The 19,786-nt window shown below is 44.7% G+C and overlaps 1 protein-coding gene across 1 annotated transcript in view; it reads right to left on the reverse strand.

Annotated features, from left to right (window-relative positions):
• BAZ1B (bromodomain adjacent to zinc finger domain 1B) overlaps positions 1-19,338 on the reverse strand; it is a 43,605-nt gene extending 24,267 nt beyond the window's left edge. Inside the window, exons 1-8 of the mRNA XM_030962429.1 lie at positions 19,110-19,338; positions 12,728-12,844; positions 10,507-10,651; positions 9,508-9,706; positions 5,824-5,945; positions 4,827-5,024; positions 1,983-3,678; positions 347-485 (exon numbers count right to left, since the gene is read on the reverse strand). Coding sequence (XP_030818289.1) covers positions 347-485; positions 1,983-3,678; positions 4,827-5,024; positions 5,824-5,945; positions 9,508-9,706; positions 10,507-10,651; positions 12,728-12,844; positions 19,110-19,222 — 2,729 coding nt within the window. The 5' untranslated portion in view covers positions 19,223-19,338. The remainder of the gene's footprint in view (positions 1-346; positions 486-1,982; positions 3,679-4,826; positions 5,025-5,823; positions 5,946-9,507; positions 9,707-10,506; positions 10,652-12,727; positions 12,845-19,109) is intronic.
• Positions 19,339-19,786: the final 448 nt, after the last annotated feature.

The raw sequence follows: 19,786 nt of genomic DNA on the forward strand, positions 1-19,786 counted from the left end.
ATATCTTTATGTTAGCCCTGCTGAGAAATACTGAAAGCTTAGCTTAGAATCCATTCCAAGAGCATGCCTGTGCAACAACCATGAAGAAAAAAGAAAATATGGTAACGAGGTTCCTGAGCAGCCAATGCCAGCACTTGAACCTCCACTAGTCCTGACCTCCATGGGAAGGTTTCAAAAAGTTGGGCACATAACCAGCCACTACACTTCATATACACAAATACTTTCCCCTTCTCTCTCCTCTGCAATTCCATACACCCTCCCTGTCAATCCCTTCCTGGGGGATGGCATCTGACACAGCTCCTCTCTCAGGGCAGAGATGGAAGTTCACGGTCATCTCCTTTCCCACCTGTTGTGATTCCTGTCAGTGCCAATTGGAGTCCTGCGCATCACCAGTTTGGCTTTGGCAATTCCATCCTGGAAAGTCTTCTCAGCAGCAGCTTTATGCCTCCGGATTCTTTCTTCCTCTGCTTCTTTCTCCATCCTCACTGTTAGAATCAGCAAAGAGCAGCATTAGCTTTCCTTTATTGCATCCAGACATCAATATTGTCTTTTATTTTACTATACCATGGGAGTAAAAAAAAGCAGTTTTATCGGAGATTTTAATAGACATTCTTTACAACCATACACTCTTCTGTTTACGTTTTGCCCATCATTCTAAAAAAAAAAATCCTATATAGATATATATAGAAGTAGTCAAGGTGTAAAAATAGACTGGGCTGAAGAAATCCTGGATAAAAACCATCATATCATGGAATCATGGAATGGTTTGGGTTGGAAGACACCTTAAAGATTATCTTGTTCCAACCCTGCCATGGTCAGGGACACCTTCCACTAGATCAGGTTGCTCTAAACCCTGTCCAGCCTGGCCTTGGACACTTCCAAGGACAGGGCAGCCACAGCTTCTCTGGGCAACCTGTGCCAGGCTAGGATGGATGGGACTTGGGGCAGCCTGGTCTAGTGGAAGGTGTCCTTGCCCATGACAAGTGGGGGGACCATGATCAACTTTTAGGTCCCTTCCAATCCAAACCATTCTGTGATTCTTGGTCTCCCAGAAGACATACCCCCACATTCCAGCTAAGGAGCAAAAGCCAGGCTCCATGACGGACGCTTATCCCTCACTTGTTTCAGAAGGAAAACAACAACCTAGATGAGCTACATGGTCCACTTCCATCCACCCAGCATCCACATTTACAACAAATAAAATTCCTAAACTGTAATTCTGAAGTGTTCTCTCTTTATACCTATACTCCTCAAGCAGCATTACTTACACAGAGACAAGGTCTGGTGTTGCAACTCATGATTTAGAGAGGTTTGAGTGGACAGTTTATATTTACACAGCTCCATGACTAATTCATTAAAGCGAGAAACACTAAACTGAGATTTTTTGCCCAAATTCTGATATGAGAGAAGGGCTGCTGGCAACCACTTGACCATGGGAACAGCAGCAGGGCCAGCAGTAGGAACTGATTTTAGGCAGGAGGTATCTCGCCTGTACCCAAGAACCAGATGATGTTTGGACATAAGACAAATTTTTGGTTATTTTCTGTTCCCAAAACAGATACTGTCTTCTCCAACCTCTCTGGGCCTGCCATAATTAGAAAGGTACTGAACAAAAGATAGACACAAATAAAAAACTAGAAGCAGGTATTGGTTTTCTTAAATTTACGAAGTTTAAGCTGCCACAGGAACCGCAGGAGATGAATTATAAATCTCCAGTGAGCAAATCCCTTACATTCCATATAGCCATCCCTATTTGTGGAACTTAGACAGTAAATCACAAAATAAGAGGTCACTTGGGTTTATACCGTGTTAGGTACAATGGTGCTGGAGCTTCAGTGCTCTATTATGTGATTCTGAGATCTACATTCCTACGTTTTATTTAGGTTTCATTCAGAAAATGCTTCTGGAAACAGGCTGTCATTTTTGCCATGAAGTTATTCCACAACACACAAACACTCTACTCGCTAGGTAATTTCTCTTACCTCTCATTTGTATTTCTTGTTGCTCCCTCTCTTTCTTGGCTTGGATGGCAAGAAGGCGCCTGCTCTTCACAGCACTGATCATATCATCAGCTTCAATTTCCACCCGGTGCTCTATTTTCATAATTCCGTGTTTTTTCTTTTCATTTCTTCCCATCACATGCTCTTCTTTCCCATTCTCCTTGGTTTTAGCCACCATTTCTTTTCGCTTCTGTTTCTCTGCCCTCTTCTTGTCATTCTCCTCCTTCAGGACAGCCAGGCGCTCTTTCCACAGCTCAGCCGAGGCCTGCTGCTTGGCCTCCACATGGTCCTGCACCGAGTAGGTCATTAAGATCCGGTGACACAGCGCTCCAAGGATCCGCAATTTCTCTTCAGGAGTCAGCTCAAAGAACTCCGAGGTCTCCAGTTTCTCCAAAAACTCATCCTGTACCTCATTATCCTCAAAAGCTGCTGAATCCTTACTTTCATCTACATTATCTGAGACCTCGCTTTCCTCTTGCACATCTGACTTGCGCAAGCACAGGCGAACCAACTCGGAAGCGGAATGCAGAGTAAGTGGGATTTCAGAAAGTTTCATTCCCAGCTCAGCATAATCCTCAGCAATTTCATCCTGCAGCAGGGTCTGCAAGAGAATGACCAGTACTCTGTTCAAGTACAGGAAGCCTCCCTTTTCTGCACAAAGGGCTTCCATCAGGGACACTGCTGTGATGGGATACTGCGCATCTGGCATCAATAACCCTGAGTAACAGCTCAGGAACTCCACCACCATGGCCACATCCCCAAAAAGTGTGTTAGGAAGTCCCTCTGGAGTATCAACCAGCTTAAAAGTAGGCAGTGTCTTCCCTTTCAGATCTTGGTCCTCAAATCTCCTCTGTTTTTCCAGTTTTTCCTTCATCTCCTTCTCCTTCCGCTCCTTTGCTCTTTCCTTCAGCTTCTCTTTCAGCTTTTCCCTTTTCTTCTTCATGTACTCCTTCCGCTGTTCCTCAGTCATGGTGGCCCATCTCTTCCTGTGTTCCAGGAGCTCATAGCGTTTCTGTACCAACCCTCGTAAATCCTCGGGGAGACGGGCACGGTCCTCATTGGAAAGCAGCCGAGCTGTTTTGGAGATGATGCAGGACAGAGCACTTTTTTTGTCTTCCCGGTCTTTGTTTTCTTTGTAGTAGGCAATGAGATGGAGTGCTGCAGGAGGCAGATGTTTCTGGAGTTTCCTGGAAGATCCAGGGGTGCCTCCTGAATTCCTGGGAGCCCTGGACACCTTAGTGGTACCTTTAGCCATGTCCAGCAGTGTCATTTGCTTCATTTTCATCTTGGGGGTCTTCAAACCTTTCCTGGGAGACTTTGCCTTCCCCGACGACTTCTGCCCATTCAGAACCCTTTTGCCTCTTTGCTTTTTGTCCAAGGATTTGTTGTTCCCCTTTCCTAGTCGGCTCCTCTTTGGAATGTGAAAGTTAGAACCAAGTTTAGCAGGTGACACAATTTTCATCACCTCTTCCAGCTCCTCTTTAGGACAATTTGAGTTCTTAGAGTTTTTCACCTTCAGCGGAGAGCCAATTATAGATTTTTCCAAATGCACGTGACACCACAGGGTTGGACTCAGCGGCTGTCCCAGTGAAGATCCATCTGCTTTGGATTTCTTAGGAAGCTTTCTTTCAGGTGACCGAGAGCTCTTCCTCTTGGCTGAGGGATTGAGAGCCATATACTAAAATTAAAGGAAGAATTATTTTGTATTAATATTGAAAGGTAAATAAAGCTATCTAGATCTCTTTCTGTCAATTATTTTTGCCCATTTTAAAATGTTTTTTTTTTCCTAATGAAATTGCTCATTGCTCTAAGGGTAACAAGCTTCTGCAATCATAATCAGTCAGAGAATGGCCTAGGCTCAGAGGGACCATAAAAATCGTCTTGTTCCAACCCCTGCCACAGGCACGGACACCTACTACTAGACCAGGTTGCTCCAAGCCCTGTTCAGCCTGGACTTGGACACTTCCAGGGATGAGGCAGCCACAGCTTCTCTGGGCAACCTGTGCCAGCACCTCACCACCCCCACAGGGAAGAATTTTTTCCCAATATTCAATTTAAACCTACTCTGTGTGAGTTTGAAGTCATTCCCCCTTGCCCTGAACAAATATCTATCTTCTAGTTTTACAACAACACTTGACAGTCTATGGAAATAGTGAGTTTACTGAATGAACAAAATAGTGTGCCTTCTACACCAGAAGATGGATTTTAAAACAGCACATTTCATGGTATGGCATTTAGTTGGTTAATATTATATTTGGCTGGTTAGCCCTAAGGGCTGGAAGAACTCATTCATGCTATGTATGTATTCAGTAATAAATTTGTGTTATCTGCCATCGCTCAAGGCAGCCCTGTACATGAACCATGACTCATGAAGTCACATGCATCCAGGTCTTGGGCCCAATACCTGACACTACCACATAAAGACTGCAGCTCTCCCCTTTCTCTTACACCAGGAAATTTACTTTACTTGTAGACAAGTAATGCAAACCATCGGAAAAATTAAAAGGCAGTCACATCTCAAATTTTCAATGCAGACCACTGTTCCAGATGTTCAAGCCATGTTACCTCTCAAAAGGTCAACCTTCAAAAGAGTAGGTTTTCCTGCTCTGCTTCTTTCTGGATTTAACAGATATGTGGAACTGGCACTTGGGGACATGGTTTAGTGGTGGCCTCGGTGATGCTGGGTAACAGTGAGGTCTGATGATCTTAAGGGGCTTTCAACCCTAATGATTTTGTGATTCTAAAACCCAACCAGCACACTGAGGTCTCTGCCAAGACTCAAGGAATGGGTGGCAAAGCAAAGCAGGTACTTTTAGGAATTCTTACCTTATGTGGGTCAAGCAAGAAGTCACTGAATTTACTGGGGAGAGAGTACTTCTTCACTAACTCATCCTCCACAACCCAGGGAGCGTTCTCACACGTGCCAGCACGTAGCGCATTGTGACGGATGAAGTACCTCAGGATCTCCTTGTTGGGAGGACGCTCTGTACGGACTAAGCTATCTGCTGGAACGTTGCTGATGATCTTGGAGATAAGAGACACACTGTTAATGATTAACTTCTAACCACATTATAAATACAGATCATATGCCTATAAGGAACAAGGATCATTGTACTGCTTCATGTCCGAAAACCCCTCGCTCATTGAAAGCTGTCTTGGAAAGACTCAAACCAAACAGAATTTGCAGAATCAAGACATACAGAGATTGGTAGGAGAATCGGATAACTAGAACAGTAGAAACCATGAGTTTATGATGCAGATTTTTTGCCAAAGCCCACTATTTTATCTCTGGCCTTCCTGCAGCTTGTGCTTGCTACTGACTTTTAAGCTTTTACATATACATGTTTGATTTTTTTTCCTGAGACCAAAGGAGCACCTCTGCACATGGTACTCTTTGAGGTCAGCACTGCCTCACTTGTCAAATTACCAAAAAACAGACAAAAAGCACAGAGCAGTGCTGCAGCTATCCAGAGCTCCCCAAGGCACTGCCACCTCCAACTCAGAGCAGCTTGGTCAGGACAACAGCAACAACTGCCACTCATGATTTCACTGGTCTCATGAACTGCAAGACCAGAGTTGAGGCACTTAACAGCAACCACAATAAAGCTCTGTGACTCAGTGTGTGTGGTACCAAGTGTTTCCATACACAAAACCTAATTACAGATAGAAACAGACAGGCTGGTCAGCCTCACAGACAACTATCCTGCTTCCAATGCCATGACTCTGGCAGAAAGTACTACACTGTGCTGTATAATCACCAACAGTGATTAATTAAACTTGCATATTCATGTTATAATATAAAGGACTCAAGCAGACAACTCACCTTATCTTCATTTTTCAGTTTGACATCATATTTGTGTGGCAGGAACTTAGGTGGGACCCACTTCCTTTCTTCCTTCTTCAACGAAGTGGGAAGCTTTCGAGGAGACCTACGTGCTCGATCATCTGATAAAAGAAGGTGAGACATGGTCTTATTATTACAGTTTAAAAGAAAAAAAAAAAGAAGGAAAAAAAAAACCAGTTAAAAAATCCAGACCACTACTGGACAGGGCATCTGACTTCTTGCTATCTGTACAGTGTTAGGTTAAACTAGAACATTAGGAATATAACCCAAAGTGGATTTTAGAAATAGCCAGAAGATACAGGCCAGGAATGGAGACCCAGACCAGCTCTGAACTAAGGAGGTAACACCTATCTTCAAGGGGTACAAAGGACCATCTTCATTTAAACCCATCTCTCTGCAATAAGCTGCAACCACCTATGCAAAGGGAGAAAATGTAAGATTTATGAAGGGGAGATATAACCCTACCAGTAAACCTGCTAAGGGAACTCCTCCAACAGCGCTGACTGCCTATGCCATGCCTTCTTTGAAATAGCTCCATGGCAGGAATCACTGACTTGGTTTTGTCTTAAGAAAAGAAAGCAATCTCCAAATGTTTTTATGTTTGTGGCTACCACAGAATTATGGAATAGTCTGAGATGGACAGGACCTTAAAGCTCATCTCATTCCATGCCCCCTTCACTAGACCAGAGACACCTTCCACTAGGCCACCATGCTACAAGCCCTGCCCAACCTGGTCTTGGACACTTCTAGGAATTGGGCAGCCACAGCTACTCTGGGCAACATGTGCCAAGGGCTCACCACTCTCATAGCGAAGAATTTCTTCCTAGGATTCAAAGAAAACAATAAAGCAAGCATGAGGGATGAGAGTAATAATCTACTAAATATACAGAGAATAAAAGTAGATGTTAAACCTAAATAAAACTTTAGAATGTAGATCTCAGAATCACATAATAGAGACTGAAGCTCCAGCATCATTATACCTAACACGGTATAAACCCAAGTGACCTCTTATTTTGTGATTTACTGTCTAAATTCCACAAACAGGGATGGCTATATGGAATTCCATCAAACAGCACATGGATATTTGGGTGAGGAAGAAGAAATTACTATCCATTCCATCCTGAAGTTAATTTTAAAAAGCCAGCTTAATTTGTTGTTGCTTTCTATTGTAATAAAATATACATTTATCCCTCGAAGAGTTCAAAGCCACATGGATGATGCTCTTAGGAAAATGGCCTACTGGAAGATGTCCCTGTCCATAGCAGGGGGGGGTTGGAATGAGAGCTCCTTTAAGGTCCCTTCCAACACAGCTGATTCTGTGTTTCTAAAGCATCTATATTATGTTGTCTCCCGCATTCACTTTATTTCAGATTGTCCAGAGCAGTACAGGTTCCAAGTCCAGCTCAAGCTACAGAACCAGCCTTCAGCAGCTTACCACCAATTTTCAGGATAATCTAGCCTTTCCTCGCTCCTGGAGATTTTCCAGAGTTCATTCCCTAACCAACTAAAAATATATATAAAGTCACTTCAGACTACACAAATGATGCAACAAAGCTGGTATAATGCCTTATTTTTAGCTTCTGAAGGACAGTAGACCCCTAAGCAGAGAGGCTGAAACTATCTTTCTCTGCCCCATTTCTCCTCCAACAAAACCAGCAAGTCTGACACAAGTATTAATAGAACTGTCAAGGGTTGCTCTGACCCCTCTTGTGCACACAGACACACACAGCTCCTACATCACAGTTATACAGAGCTTGTTTCTACTTCCAGTTACTCATTCTAGTGTAGTGACTTCAACCCACATCAAGTGGCCACATGTGAACATTATTAGAGAGAAAAAGTCCAGTCAGTGCCACTTGGGAACCCCCAGCCTCTGAGAATGCAACTCAACATTTCGTACTTCTGTAGGTCTGCTGTGTAACTGTAAGAATTGCTACATAATTAACACGCTCTGGATGAATTTGTTTCAATGATGTTACTATGAGCCTATGTTCTGTTATAACCCAGATTACAAAAGCAATAAAATAGCCTTTTAGTAACAGCATATGTACAAGGAAAAGAAAGAAAAGAATACATTGTTTAGGTTATGACTCTGCCAGCATCTTGAGCTGGAAAATGCTGAGGTTCATCTTTTCCAGGAAGGGGAGGACAGTCCCAACTTCCAGAGGTGACTACATACAGGTCAGAACCAGCTGAGTCAGGGACTGAAACAAGAGCAGGAACCCTCATTCCTGCAGTATCCGACCTTGGAGTGCTGCACTGGCAATGCCCACAGCTGCTGGAATACCACACACCAATGCCCAAAGCATCATGGTAAATCTTTTTTAAACACCCAGATCCAAAATTGCTGCTGAAAATTTGATCACTGAGCATTTTTGAAGTAAAAGGTACTTCCCATGCCTCTTATGTGGCATCTCAAGAGAATGATCACTCAATTAAAAAAATACATATATAAATAAATAAAGCATAATTAGCCCCTCTCCAAGTACAACCCTTGTTTCCAATGATGCGTATAAGGCCAGATTGTTTCTGAAATACTTTTTTTTGCTTCCCGATTATACAGAACACTGCAATGAAATCAAAACAGCTCATAACAGTACCCATCAAAAAGAGCTCACAATTTTTAAGCACAGGACTAGACCTTGATACTTCTTTTCCACTCCTGACTTTGCTATTTTCTCACTGGGCTATTTTCAAAGTTTTCTCTTCCCCACATTAGAGGAGATTACACAACTTCCTGAATGCTGGAGTCACTATTTACAAATGCCAACCGTTTATTCATTTATGTGACTTGAAAATAAAGCTCTCCAGGTTAGAAATATGTTGTGGGATTTGGGTTGGTTTGTTTGAGAACACTTTTTGTTATCTCTTTTAAAGAATCTTATAATTCCATTTTAAGAAGTTGCACAGGACAAACTCAATGTGTTTTTGTTTGGGTGGGGGTTTTTTTTGGTGGTTTTTTTTTGTTTGTTTGGGATTTGGTTTTTTTTTGTGGGGGGGGAGTGTTATGGTTTTTTTTCCCCCCAAACAATATATTTCCTCAGAGTCAACAAAAGCCTTGGACAGCACTAGCTATCTCTGCACCAAGGAAGAGCATATGAAAGAGGAACAAGGTTTTAAAGGATGCTTTATTTCCAACTGTTAGGGAAAAAAAAAAGATTTTTGTCTCAACATATGAAAATTGGGAAGAGAATAAATAAAAATGAATATAACTCACTTATTTTTTATATCAACCAGGGACAAAGAGAACTAGAGCTTGTCTCTGACTCCAAAATAACACACTTTACCAGGGAGGTTTCCTCTGAGGATGAACACTGCAGACGAACTTCATAATTCTGAACGAACCTTTGCTGTTCGCCTCTTTATTTTTAAATAACACTTGTTATACTTTAGACATTTATACATTTCATACATTGCTTTTGGTAGTATACCTTAGAATGACAGCACATTTTCTGCTTTAAATCAGGCAACAGCAGCTGAAAGCCAACAGCACTGATGCTCCAAAAATTCACCACTAACAAGTACAACTTCTGGATTTTCACCCTATAACACTGTTTGGACATTCACAGCCCAGCACCGAGATGTAAATTTAATCACTGAGTAAACTCCAACACTCACTGCCAGGTGCTACCTACTGCCCTACCATGCTGTCTCTCTACTTACTCATACTATCCCTCCTGCTGTCATCCTCCTTCAGCATCGCTTCCTTCTGGTTGTCCTGGGCTGCCTGGCTGGAGTTCTCCTTGTCACTGGATGGAGAATCACAAGCTCCGTCAGATTTTTTTTCTGAGGCCTCTTCGTCAACTTTCTCCAGAGGATGCATTTTCACAACTTGTACAGGCAACATTTTCTCCTTACCAACCTGCACAGAAATACTGGTGAAGACTGAACTTGAACAAGACAGGTGACCTTACGGGCTTTAACACTAAGAGGAAGGGAAAAATACCAGCTAAGAGACCTAAAAGCAAAACTCACAACTCACAGCATTTTCCAATGCTGCTTCCTCAGCCTAAGGACACAGCATGTGCACAAGGTAGCCCCAGTTTAGAGACTATGTCTTAAACATTGCCCACACACAACATCAACTCTTCCTCATTTTCAAAAAGTTGGAGTTTTCATCAACATTCCCAGTTTTGGAGGAATTTTCAAATTTTTAGGGTCTTTTTAGAGATTTTTAAGCTTTGACTTCAGGCTCCATTTGTTTCAGACTACTGCTCCTTCTGGCAATGTGTCAAGTGAAAAGAATATGACCGATGATAATTTTTAATTTCTTCTAATTAAATAATGTATTTATATATAAACAGATCATCACATATTTAAGCAGTATAACAATTTTATTGGTTTCCCATGCACACACATATATCAGTCATTTTTCGCTTGCTATTATTCCAGGATCCTAGAATGGTTTGAGTTGGAGGGCCCCTAAAAACCACCCAGTTCCAAATCCCTGACATGGACAGGGACACCTTCCACCAGAAGTATGGCTTACAGAACCATTTTCCATCCAAAAGCAGGTGCTGTCACTAGGATTTTATAGAGAATAAATTTTCACATGCTTCTAATAACTTGAGTGGCTAACATATTCTTCCTGTCTCTCACCTTTAGCTATCTGGAATTAGCCCTATGCAGAAGCACAAGATAAAACAGAAAACATATCCTTACCTCAAAGTCACACTCTTCACCCACTGCGAATTTGGTCATGATCTCCAGCCAAGCTGCATCCACCAACTTTTCCAATGACACAGTGTTGTGGTGGACTATTTCCAGGACCAGTTTCTCATACCAGATAGGAAACTCCTCCTTTAAGCTGAGCAAGCACAGAAGTTTTCCTTATTCAGGGGGAAAAAAAACCCCAAATGCAAAGTACCCTCCCATTTCCCAATTCCAGGAATTCCTGTTAACAGCCAAAATGAGGCAGCTGCTCCATTAGCATGCAAACATTCAAGGGTTTTTTGGTCCCCTCCTTTCCCCAGGTGTTAGCTGGCATGAAAATCCCAAATGTCCCAGTTCTTCCCAGAAAGAATACTGTAAACACTCAGGAAGAGCAGCACTGAGTGTGAACCCTTTCATGATGGTTATTACTGTTCCTCTATTAGATATTAAATACAGATCAAGATGATGCAATTATCCTGGGGCTTGTTAGTTTAAAATGCTTGTTTCCAGTAACACCATGATTCTGATAAAGATTTAGTATTTCCTTCTCCCCCAACAGGCTGCCAGTGCAGTAAAGACAGGGGCAGGTTTACACAATCCTATTATCTTGCATGTTTCACACGTCACGATCTTCAAACTTTTTCATTCAAAGAAACAAAAGGATTGTGACATTAACTTCCCTTACTTCTCTTCTAAAAGTTGACCTCAGGAAGTTGGCAGGGGCACTAAGGCATATGTTGCACAAAGCCTTCTGGCTAAAAAGTAAAGTCCATTTCAAGTTACCATAGGGAGGAAAAAAATACTCAATTTTTCCAAAGCGCTTTCATCTTCCCAAACTCCAGGATCTGTGGCTGAAAACCTTCAGCTATATGCACTGTGTTACAACTGCCATAAGCAAAGGTATCCCTTTAGCAACCTCTCTAAATGAACTTTTTTATCAGCTTAGTGTCAGGTATTAAAGCAGACAAACTACCTGGGAAGCTTTTCATCCACTTTCAAAGAGACAAGACCAAAATCTCATTTTACAGAATCTTCCCACACCCCACCCCCCCACTCCATATTAGAGAGACTACAGCTAAATTTGTTATTGAGAAATTTGAGAAATCTCCTGTTTCTATTTCACTGACATTTCTTAATGTTTCCAGAAGAGGTCAATTAATCCAACACAGACAACCAAAAGAAAGCAGCAGCAGACCGCTGAGTTTTGACTCAGGATTTTACGTTTATGGAGCTGCCTTCACACCTTCCCTGCCCTCTCAAACAACAACACCAAGGGAGCAAAGCCTGAAGGCAGTAGTGTATCACCCCTCAAAGAAATTAGGACTATTAGCAAATGGGCTTCTTATTTGTTGGCTTTAAAATTGTGATTAACTACAAATGATGGTGAATTTTTCCTTAGGAGAAGGCTGTGAACTCTGCCAATGGATCAGAAACATGAAGAGAAGCAGCAGAAAATTCTGCCTCTTAGGTGGTACCACTGACATTGTCCACAGTTTTTATCCTGGGGAAAAAAGTCACAGAAGTCCAAGTCATAAATTCACAGAATGGAGAAATACATCACTTGTTTAGCATAATTCCTGTAATTTGGTAATCACACAATAAATTATATGTGTTGGTTGAGACAAGGACTTGCACCTTTACAGAAAATTCATTTCTATGACAAGGGCCATGCTGGATCTCATCCAAGGATTCCTGTGGGCTAGAGAAGGTCAGGGCCACAGCAGCCCAGAGGAGCACAATTTGCACAGAACAAGGACTCTCACTGCTTCAAGCAGAGTAGATTCCCCAAAATCTCACTACAACTTTTTTTTTAAGTTAGTGCAACAACTCTAATGCAGATCTGGAAAAAGTAATTAAAGGTGCAGACCTGGCTGATCTCATACACTTCAACTGACTCTTTTTATTCTATTTTGACTGTACATTGTTCAAGATCTGTTATTTTTCCCTCTAAAATATTCCCAACACTCCAGGGGCTTTAAAATATGCCAAGTGCCCTATGCTGAACTATTTTGGTTCAAGTAATACCAAGATACAACACCAAATAAGTAAACTACCAAATTGTATTAGCAATGGTTTAAAATTTGGACTTCATTTGCTTTTAACTCCAGAATCCCCAGATCTCCTTACAGCTCCTTACCTCACCTCACAAACTAGCCACACATTCCCAAGCCCACTCTTACACCCCAACACCTAAAGATAGATACAAATCCACGTCTCCACCAGTACTTACAGCTCAGCAACCTCCTGTTCCTCCTCCCAAGCCTCTTTGTGTGTCAGCTGGCTGCTTCCTGTGCTCTTGCACGTCCAGATCCGCTCGCTGTATCGCTCTAAACGTGCTTCGTACTCTCTGTACGAGTGGCAGCTCAGGAAAACAGGATTTATGCAGTGGAAACCACAATCACCATAGCACAAAACAGTAAAATCTAATTAATTCTTATGACTGGAGTGTACGAAGGCTAAGGAGAGCCTCAACACAGTCTGACCCTGTGACTACCATGAGGATGCTGCGCTAAATCAAATGTGCTGGTGCTTTCTGAGGCCAAAATGCCTGTCCTGCTCATCCTGGCACAAAAGGTTCCACACCACCAATAGCTTAGCTGCACTGCACAAGGGGAACACAGATGGCTGAAGGTTTCAGAGCATTGCTAACTTACTTTTCAACTTTTCCAGGCTGATACACTAGAAAACAGCACAACCAATGTCACAGGCACATGCAGGAAGTACAGCATGGATTGCTGCTAAATTTCTGGCAATAACTGTTGTGGCACTGCTACTACTAATGCCTTATGGTGGTGTTACAAAATCCAGATGGAAATTACCAGGCTACCCATCACCCCCAGTCTTTTGTCAAAAGAAAAAAACAACAACCTAAACTATTTGAAACTGAAACCCCTAGAAAGGCCATTTTTTTCCTTTGGTTTCCAAAAATATCAGCCTTCTGCATTCCAAAATGAGGAGCTCTCTCACCAACTATATCACTTCCTTCATGTAATCACAGAATCCCAGAATGGTTTGGGTCAGAAGGGACATTAAAGTCGATCTTGCTCCATTCCCCTGTCATGGGCAGGGACTAGACTAGGTTGCCTCAAGCCCTGTCCAATCTGGCCATGAACACTTCCAAAGCTTCTCTAGACAACCTATGCCAGGAGCTCACCATCCGCACAGCAAAGAACTTCTTCCTAATATCTAATCCAAACCTACTGTCTTTTAATTTGAAACCACTCCCACTTGTCCTGTCACTTTATGCTCTTGTAAAAAGTCCCTCTCTGTTTTTCTTGTTGGCTCGCTTCAGGTGCTGACACTCCTGTGTCACAACCTCCCTCAAAGTTATGTTATTCCAGGTGGAATGACATGATTAAAAGGTGCCTGGGCAAGCCATCGGGGTGCAGAGAGCAACAGCTACTCTGCTGTGAGCATCTTTGGCTGCTCTCCCTGCTCTGCCTGAGTGGTAATTAATAGTCAGGGTAAACAGCAGCTACTTCACACTCACTATGGACAGAAGATACACAGGCACAATTATCAGTGTGGTGTAAATCCACACCAATTGCCCCATGATCAATGCCACATGCCTTCTAATGGGAAGTTATGAGGAGAAATTCTAAGACAGGCAAAAAAAGCACCTTTTGCTTCTCCTGCATATGCCCTCCGGTGGCAAAGCCAGCATGAAGCATAAGGCACACTGGGTACAGCCACAGCTCAGCCCACTGCCGCACCAGCACTGATTTGCAGAGTCTTGTCGGAACAGCAGATTGCTCTACGCTCTTGCACAGGCAGAGCCACCGGCCACAGAAAAGCACTGGGTGTGTCTCACACCTTTTGCCATTCAAGAACATTGTAATGTGACCAACCTATTTCTTTTTCTTTTTTAAGATTCCTATTAGGAATTACAACATCATCAAAGCAAATTTCCTTAAATGTTTCCTCACAGCCCCAAGGTAAAGCATAGTAAGGTACAGCAGCTGCATTATGGGTGTTGATGTACAGGTAACTTGCAGACATAGCAATCTTGCCCCGTGATCAAGGCAAGGATATTAACCAGGCACTATGCAAGGATATTAACCAGGAAGAGAGTCAACTCCAGAAGTCTGCCACAGTACTCCCTTTTCCTGAAGCACACTGCAAACTCCAGCAGAAACCTTGCGGTCTCTCAGCTTGTCGAGTCTCCTGCTCCTCAGCAGAAGAAAAGACCTGACAATTCATCACCCTACTATGATTTGAGCCCTCTGGTCCATTCTGACCCTCCTTGGGGCTTAAAATATGCTAAATTTCTCACAGAAACAAGAGGTTCTGTGCTTCAGGGGCAGGAAGTGTGATCATTGTGGTGGAGCAAGGAAAAATCACAGCTCATCTGCAAAGCCCCACTGACCAGCCCAGGAGTGCCACTGTGATGCCTGTTGTAGTGATACTGAGCTAGGAGAGAAAAAATTTTAAGAAATTAAATCAAACAAGAAACCAGGAATTCTCTTTGAATTTACAGCAACTTGAGACTGGAACAGGTTGCCCAGAGTAGCTATGGCTGCCCCATCCCTGGGGCCAGGTTGGACAGGTGTTGGGAGCAACCTGGTCTAGTGAAAGGTGTCCCTGCCCACGGCAGGGAGTGGAACAAGATGAGCTTTAAGATCCCTTCCAACCCAAACCATTCTGAGATTCTATGACTCAAGAATCACTTTAATAATGACTAAGTTGCAACCGTAATACTATTTATTCCTGTGCCTTTCCCACTAAGAACAGCCTTAAAACCAAATCCAATCATCACAGCAGACAGGAGCTTAAATGCAGGAGCAGCAGCCATCTTCAGCTTCATCCTGCTGCAATCCCTCTGCATTCTTCCCTTGGTTTCCTTCTGTGTATCTGTGGAGTAACTGAATGACACATTTTTCCCCTAACATAATTTCCCATATCAGTAGGGAGATCCAAGAGACTTTTCCGTATGAATGTTCCACTCCTTATACACACCTATGAGAACAGGCTTAACCTCACCATATCAGGACTCACATTTCCCAGACAAGCCTGGAATTTAGAAGTGACAGATAGGGTCATTCCCTGTTCAGCTCAGATCTGCCTCTTCCATGCAATTTAATTCCACCTCCAGCTGGTCAGCTCATCTAACACTGACGTTGGACACACTCCTTTATCCAGGGCTCCAGACTTGTCCCACAGTGCCGACCCTGCCTTTGTGCTCTGCCAAGACCTCCAGGTCAGGTCCTGCTTTGAATTCCTGGGGCCAGCACAAAGCCAAAACACAGGAGGATGTTTCTGCAAAGTTTACTATAGCTCAAACTTTCCACTACATATACGCTGTTTGTCTTTTCCACTCACACTGGAAACAAACCCAAGAAATTTCAGATTGTTCAGCAGGTCTGATCCAGGACTGCAAGTCATCATGCCCCTGGTATGCCATAATCAACCCACCTCTCTACACAACTGGAGCCTCCACTGCCAAAAATTTCCAACACAGGAATAAATAAAATCCTGGACACAAGCTACTTGTGAACACTGCCCAAAAAGCTATGAATAACATGTATATTAAATGAAACAGCTGACTATCCACTGTGTAGCTGTTAATACATCACATCTGTTTGCATCCCACTGCAGATCACCCAATGCTGAAAGATGTCAAAATTAAAGTACAAGCAAAATCACAGTAGAAAAAAGGGACCTTTTTAAAGAAAGATGTTTAAAAGTAACCAAGCTAACCACTGCACAAAACAACTGCTGACGGAATAAAACATTTACTTTTTCCTCAGTTACTAATTTCTGGAAGAGCATGGATATCAACTTCAAAAAAGTTTTACTCCATCTGAATTGTTTGCACTTACATTAGCCAAGAAGGTAAACTTCCCAGAAATGTGGGTACATTTATAAGGTGCTACTCCCTGGATGTCTGGCAAAGTTCTTCTTGCAATTGGAGAGTATGACACAACAGTGTCTTTGTGCTGCCACCTTCCAGGCAGAGTTTGTCAGACCAGTAATCGCATGTGAGGATGAGAGCAGCAGCCTTTAACCTGCCAAACCCTTCTTCTTCTCTGCGCTGATATCATACGGAAGTATGAACTAAAGAAAGACAGCAGGCTTTTATCCAGAGAGGAGACAACACAGCTTCCCAAAACCATGCACTGGAAGCTGGGGCAAAGCTTTGGCTGGAACAGCCCAGGCCGGCTGAGCTTTCTGAACCCAGCTTATCTCCTGATCCGGCAGTAGTTTTCCAAACCATGTTGCAGCAGACTCACATGCCCACAGCTGAGCTGACTGTTCACCAGGGTACACACTGGGTATTTGGGAGTCTGCAAATACTCAGCACCCACTGCACTGGCGACAGCAGTGCACACATCCAAAGCATTGTCCTGACACTTCAGGTAGCTCAGAGCACACCCCACTGAGCTCCTGCAGGGATGAGTCTATCTCTGGCTGCCCCACGATCTGCCATCCCCACACCCACACAATTAGCAGGACCCGAGGCTTTGCCAGGATGCAAAGGGCTCTACACAGCAGGACTTCTCTTATAAGGTTTTTGCAGGATTTGGCAGTCAACGGAAACCACATAAAGCTACAAAGGAAAATAAGGCCAAACAAACACCTCAACTCCGCTGACCAGCTTATTCCACTCCCACAGCTACCAAACACTTCCATAATATACACCCAAGGGGAAGATGTCTCTCCTCATGCACACCACCACAGTCTCCATTTTTTGTGTGACCCAATCTACTGCAGCTGCAAATCTTAACAACAAAAAAAAAAGCTTTAAGAAATTTTGGTGTCCTTCAAACGCCTCACTTGTAGCTGGTGCAGCACAAGACCCTACACAGTCTTTAGGGAAAGAGCTGATCAATAATTTTCCAAGACAGAAAACAATTCAGGAGAATATATTTTGTCAGGTCTTGGCATAAATAACACTGGATGAAAACCCAGGTACCTCCTGGCACACTCTTAGTAGGCTCTCCCATCTACCAGAGCCATTCCTCCTCAGCACTATCTAAGATAAATGGAAGTGACCAAAAAAGTCCTCCAAGTCTTCCTTGGGTAATATCTCTCTCCAGCTCACTGGCTCATTTGCAATTTTCTGTTCCACTTTTGGCCTAGCATATATTATACACCGTCAACAAGGCAAGGCAGAAACCCAACATTGCTTGGTTTCTCTTTTTAGCCTCATGACGTCTGTCTGCCAAGATGAACTTTCTAGAACATGCTAGGCTGCCTCCCACAGCACCCCATTAAATACTTTCCTCCAGGAAAAGAGCACCTCTCCAGAACCTCAGTGCTTGCCTTGGTTTCTTCTTTCCTTCTAATCCTACAGCTAACACCCTCCCCTCTCAGGATGAGAAACTATCTTTTTTCCCCCCTTAATTTTAATACCACCCAAGTGTTTGCAGAAACATGTCCTCCACCTACTCGCTGGATCCACAAGAGCCACCCAACAAAATGGTGCTTTCAGAAGGAGCCCCAGAGCTCCCCTGTGCTGTTTCGACAAGGCAGATGGCCCTTAAAGCCACATCTTCTTTTATAAAAGTAGTATTTAGATTAAAACTAGTCTTTTTGATCACTGATCACTTCTCACAGGTAAAAAGACAGAACTGCCTAGTCAGGTGAATGACTGAGCTACTTTCAGTTTGCACACACCAAAAGAGCAGGTTGGTGTCACAGACTGCATGTTTTAATTTGAAACACAGTTAAAAAGCATGCCTCCAACACTCCACCTAACTTGTTTTACTGGGCTACATTATAATTTTTTAAAATATTTTACTGAGTACATTATAAAAATGCCTACCTGCACTCAAGAGATGCATTTCCTCTTCAAAGGCCACCTAATCCTTCCTAGGGGCTTCCTCTGCCTGTTCTGCTCACTGCAGAAACAAGACACTGTTCAACACAGGGGATATGGAAGTTCTGGAGCCCCTTTGTCTTTCACACTGCCAACACCTCCTTCCCACATCCATGCATTCCCTCTCACTTAGAGCCCTTCCTTAGTTCTCAACTCAGATCCTGATTTTTATTACACAAACACCAACCCAGCCTTCTGAAGCAGCAAGTCTGCATGTAACAACGCCGAGGTCCTGCCCCTTCAGCCCTGCTGCGGACCTCGTCAGTAACTCTCCTGCCGCGCAGCTCTGTCAGTCACCAGTCTGGCCTACGGCCACTTCCTGCGCTCAAAGGCTGTCACACGCAGAGAAAAAAATAATTTAAAATTTGTTTTTTATGCAAAAGCAGCCCAGGAAGAGATACGCTCGGAACGAAAGCCTGGGATGTACACAGCGAGAGCTCCTGTCGCTATTTAATTATCTAGAAATTAAGGACTGCGGAAGCCTCCGGTGCCAGTGTGCTCCTGGCCCGCGGGAGTGCGTGAATTGCTCTGATAGCCCGCTCTGACGGTCCCGGGTCCCCGTTAGCTCCGCTCCCCGCCCGCTCCAGCCCGGAGGAGTTGCTGTCCCACTGCCCCCGCCCGCCTGGAACAGGCTCCAGAACTCCTCAGGGAACAACGACCCCGCCGAGCCCAGGGCAGCGCCCGCCGCGCTCTCCTCACGGTCCCGCTACCCGCCCGACCCCACCACCGCTTTGTTCGGCTCCACGGCTCCGGGACCCGCGCCGGCCCCCCCGCGCCCCGGTGTGGCGGATACTCGCGGGTGCGGAAGGCCTCCTGCGTGTGGGGGATGACGAACAGCTCGCCCGGCTCCCCCGGCGGCAATGGCTTAGCCAGCGGGAACGGCTTGCGGCCGAGTAGCGGTGCCATGGTGAGACCCGACGGGGCCCGGGCGGGACGGTTGAAAAATGGCGGGAGATTCCGCTCCCCCTCACGGCGGGCGGCGGGACCGGCCCCGCGCGCGCGCCCCGACCCTGCCGCCCCGCCCCGCAGCACCCACCCCCCGCGCCGCGGTGCCGACAGTCTATTGGCTAGGCTCCTGCTCCGCCAGCTGCGGATTGGTCTCACGGCCGGTCGATCGTGCCGCGCCGCCTCGCCTCGCCCCCCCCCCCGCCGGCGCGGTGGGGTGAGAGGTCGCGTTATGTAAGTGGCGGCGCAGTGCACGGCGCCATTTTGTAGCCCCCCGTTATCCGCCCTCCCCCCCAGCCGCGCGACGACCAATCACAGGGCACTCCGCCCCCTCTAGCCCCGTGACCACCAATCAGAGCGCGTTCCGGCCACCGCCCCGCCTCGCGCCCATCCGGGTACCCCTGAGGGGACGCGCGCCGGGCTTTGTCCGCCGCGTCTGGCGCGGGGCATTGTGGGCGTTTGTGTGGCGGGCGCAGTCGCTCTCGTGGGAAGCCCCGGGCTGGGCCCGCCGGTGCGGACTCTCAG

Source organism: Camarhynchus parvulus, chromosome 19 (genome assembly GCF_901933205.1).
Source record: "Camarhynchus parvulus chromosome 19, STF_HiC, whole genome shotgun sequence".
Classification (NCBI taxonomy): domain Eukaryota; kingdom Metazoa; phylum Chordata; class Aves; order Passeriformes; family Thraupidae; genus Camarhynchus; species Camarhynchus parvulus.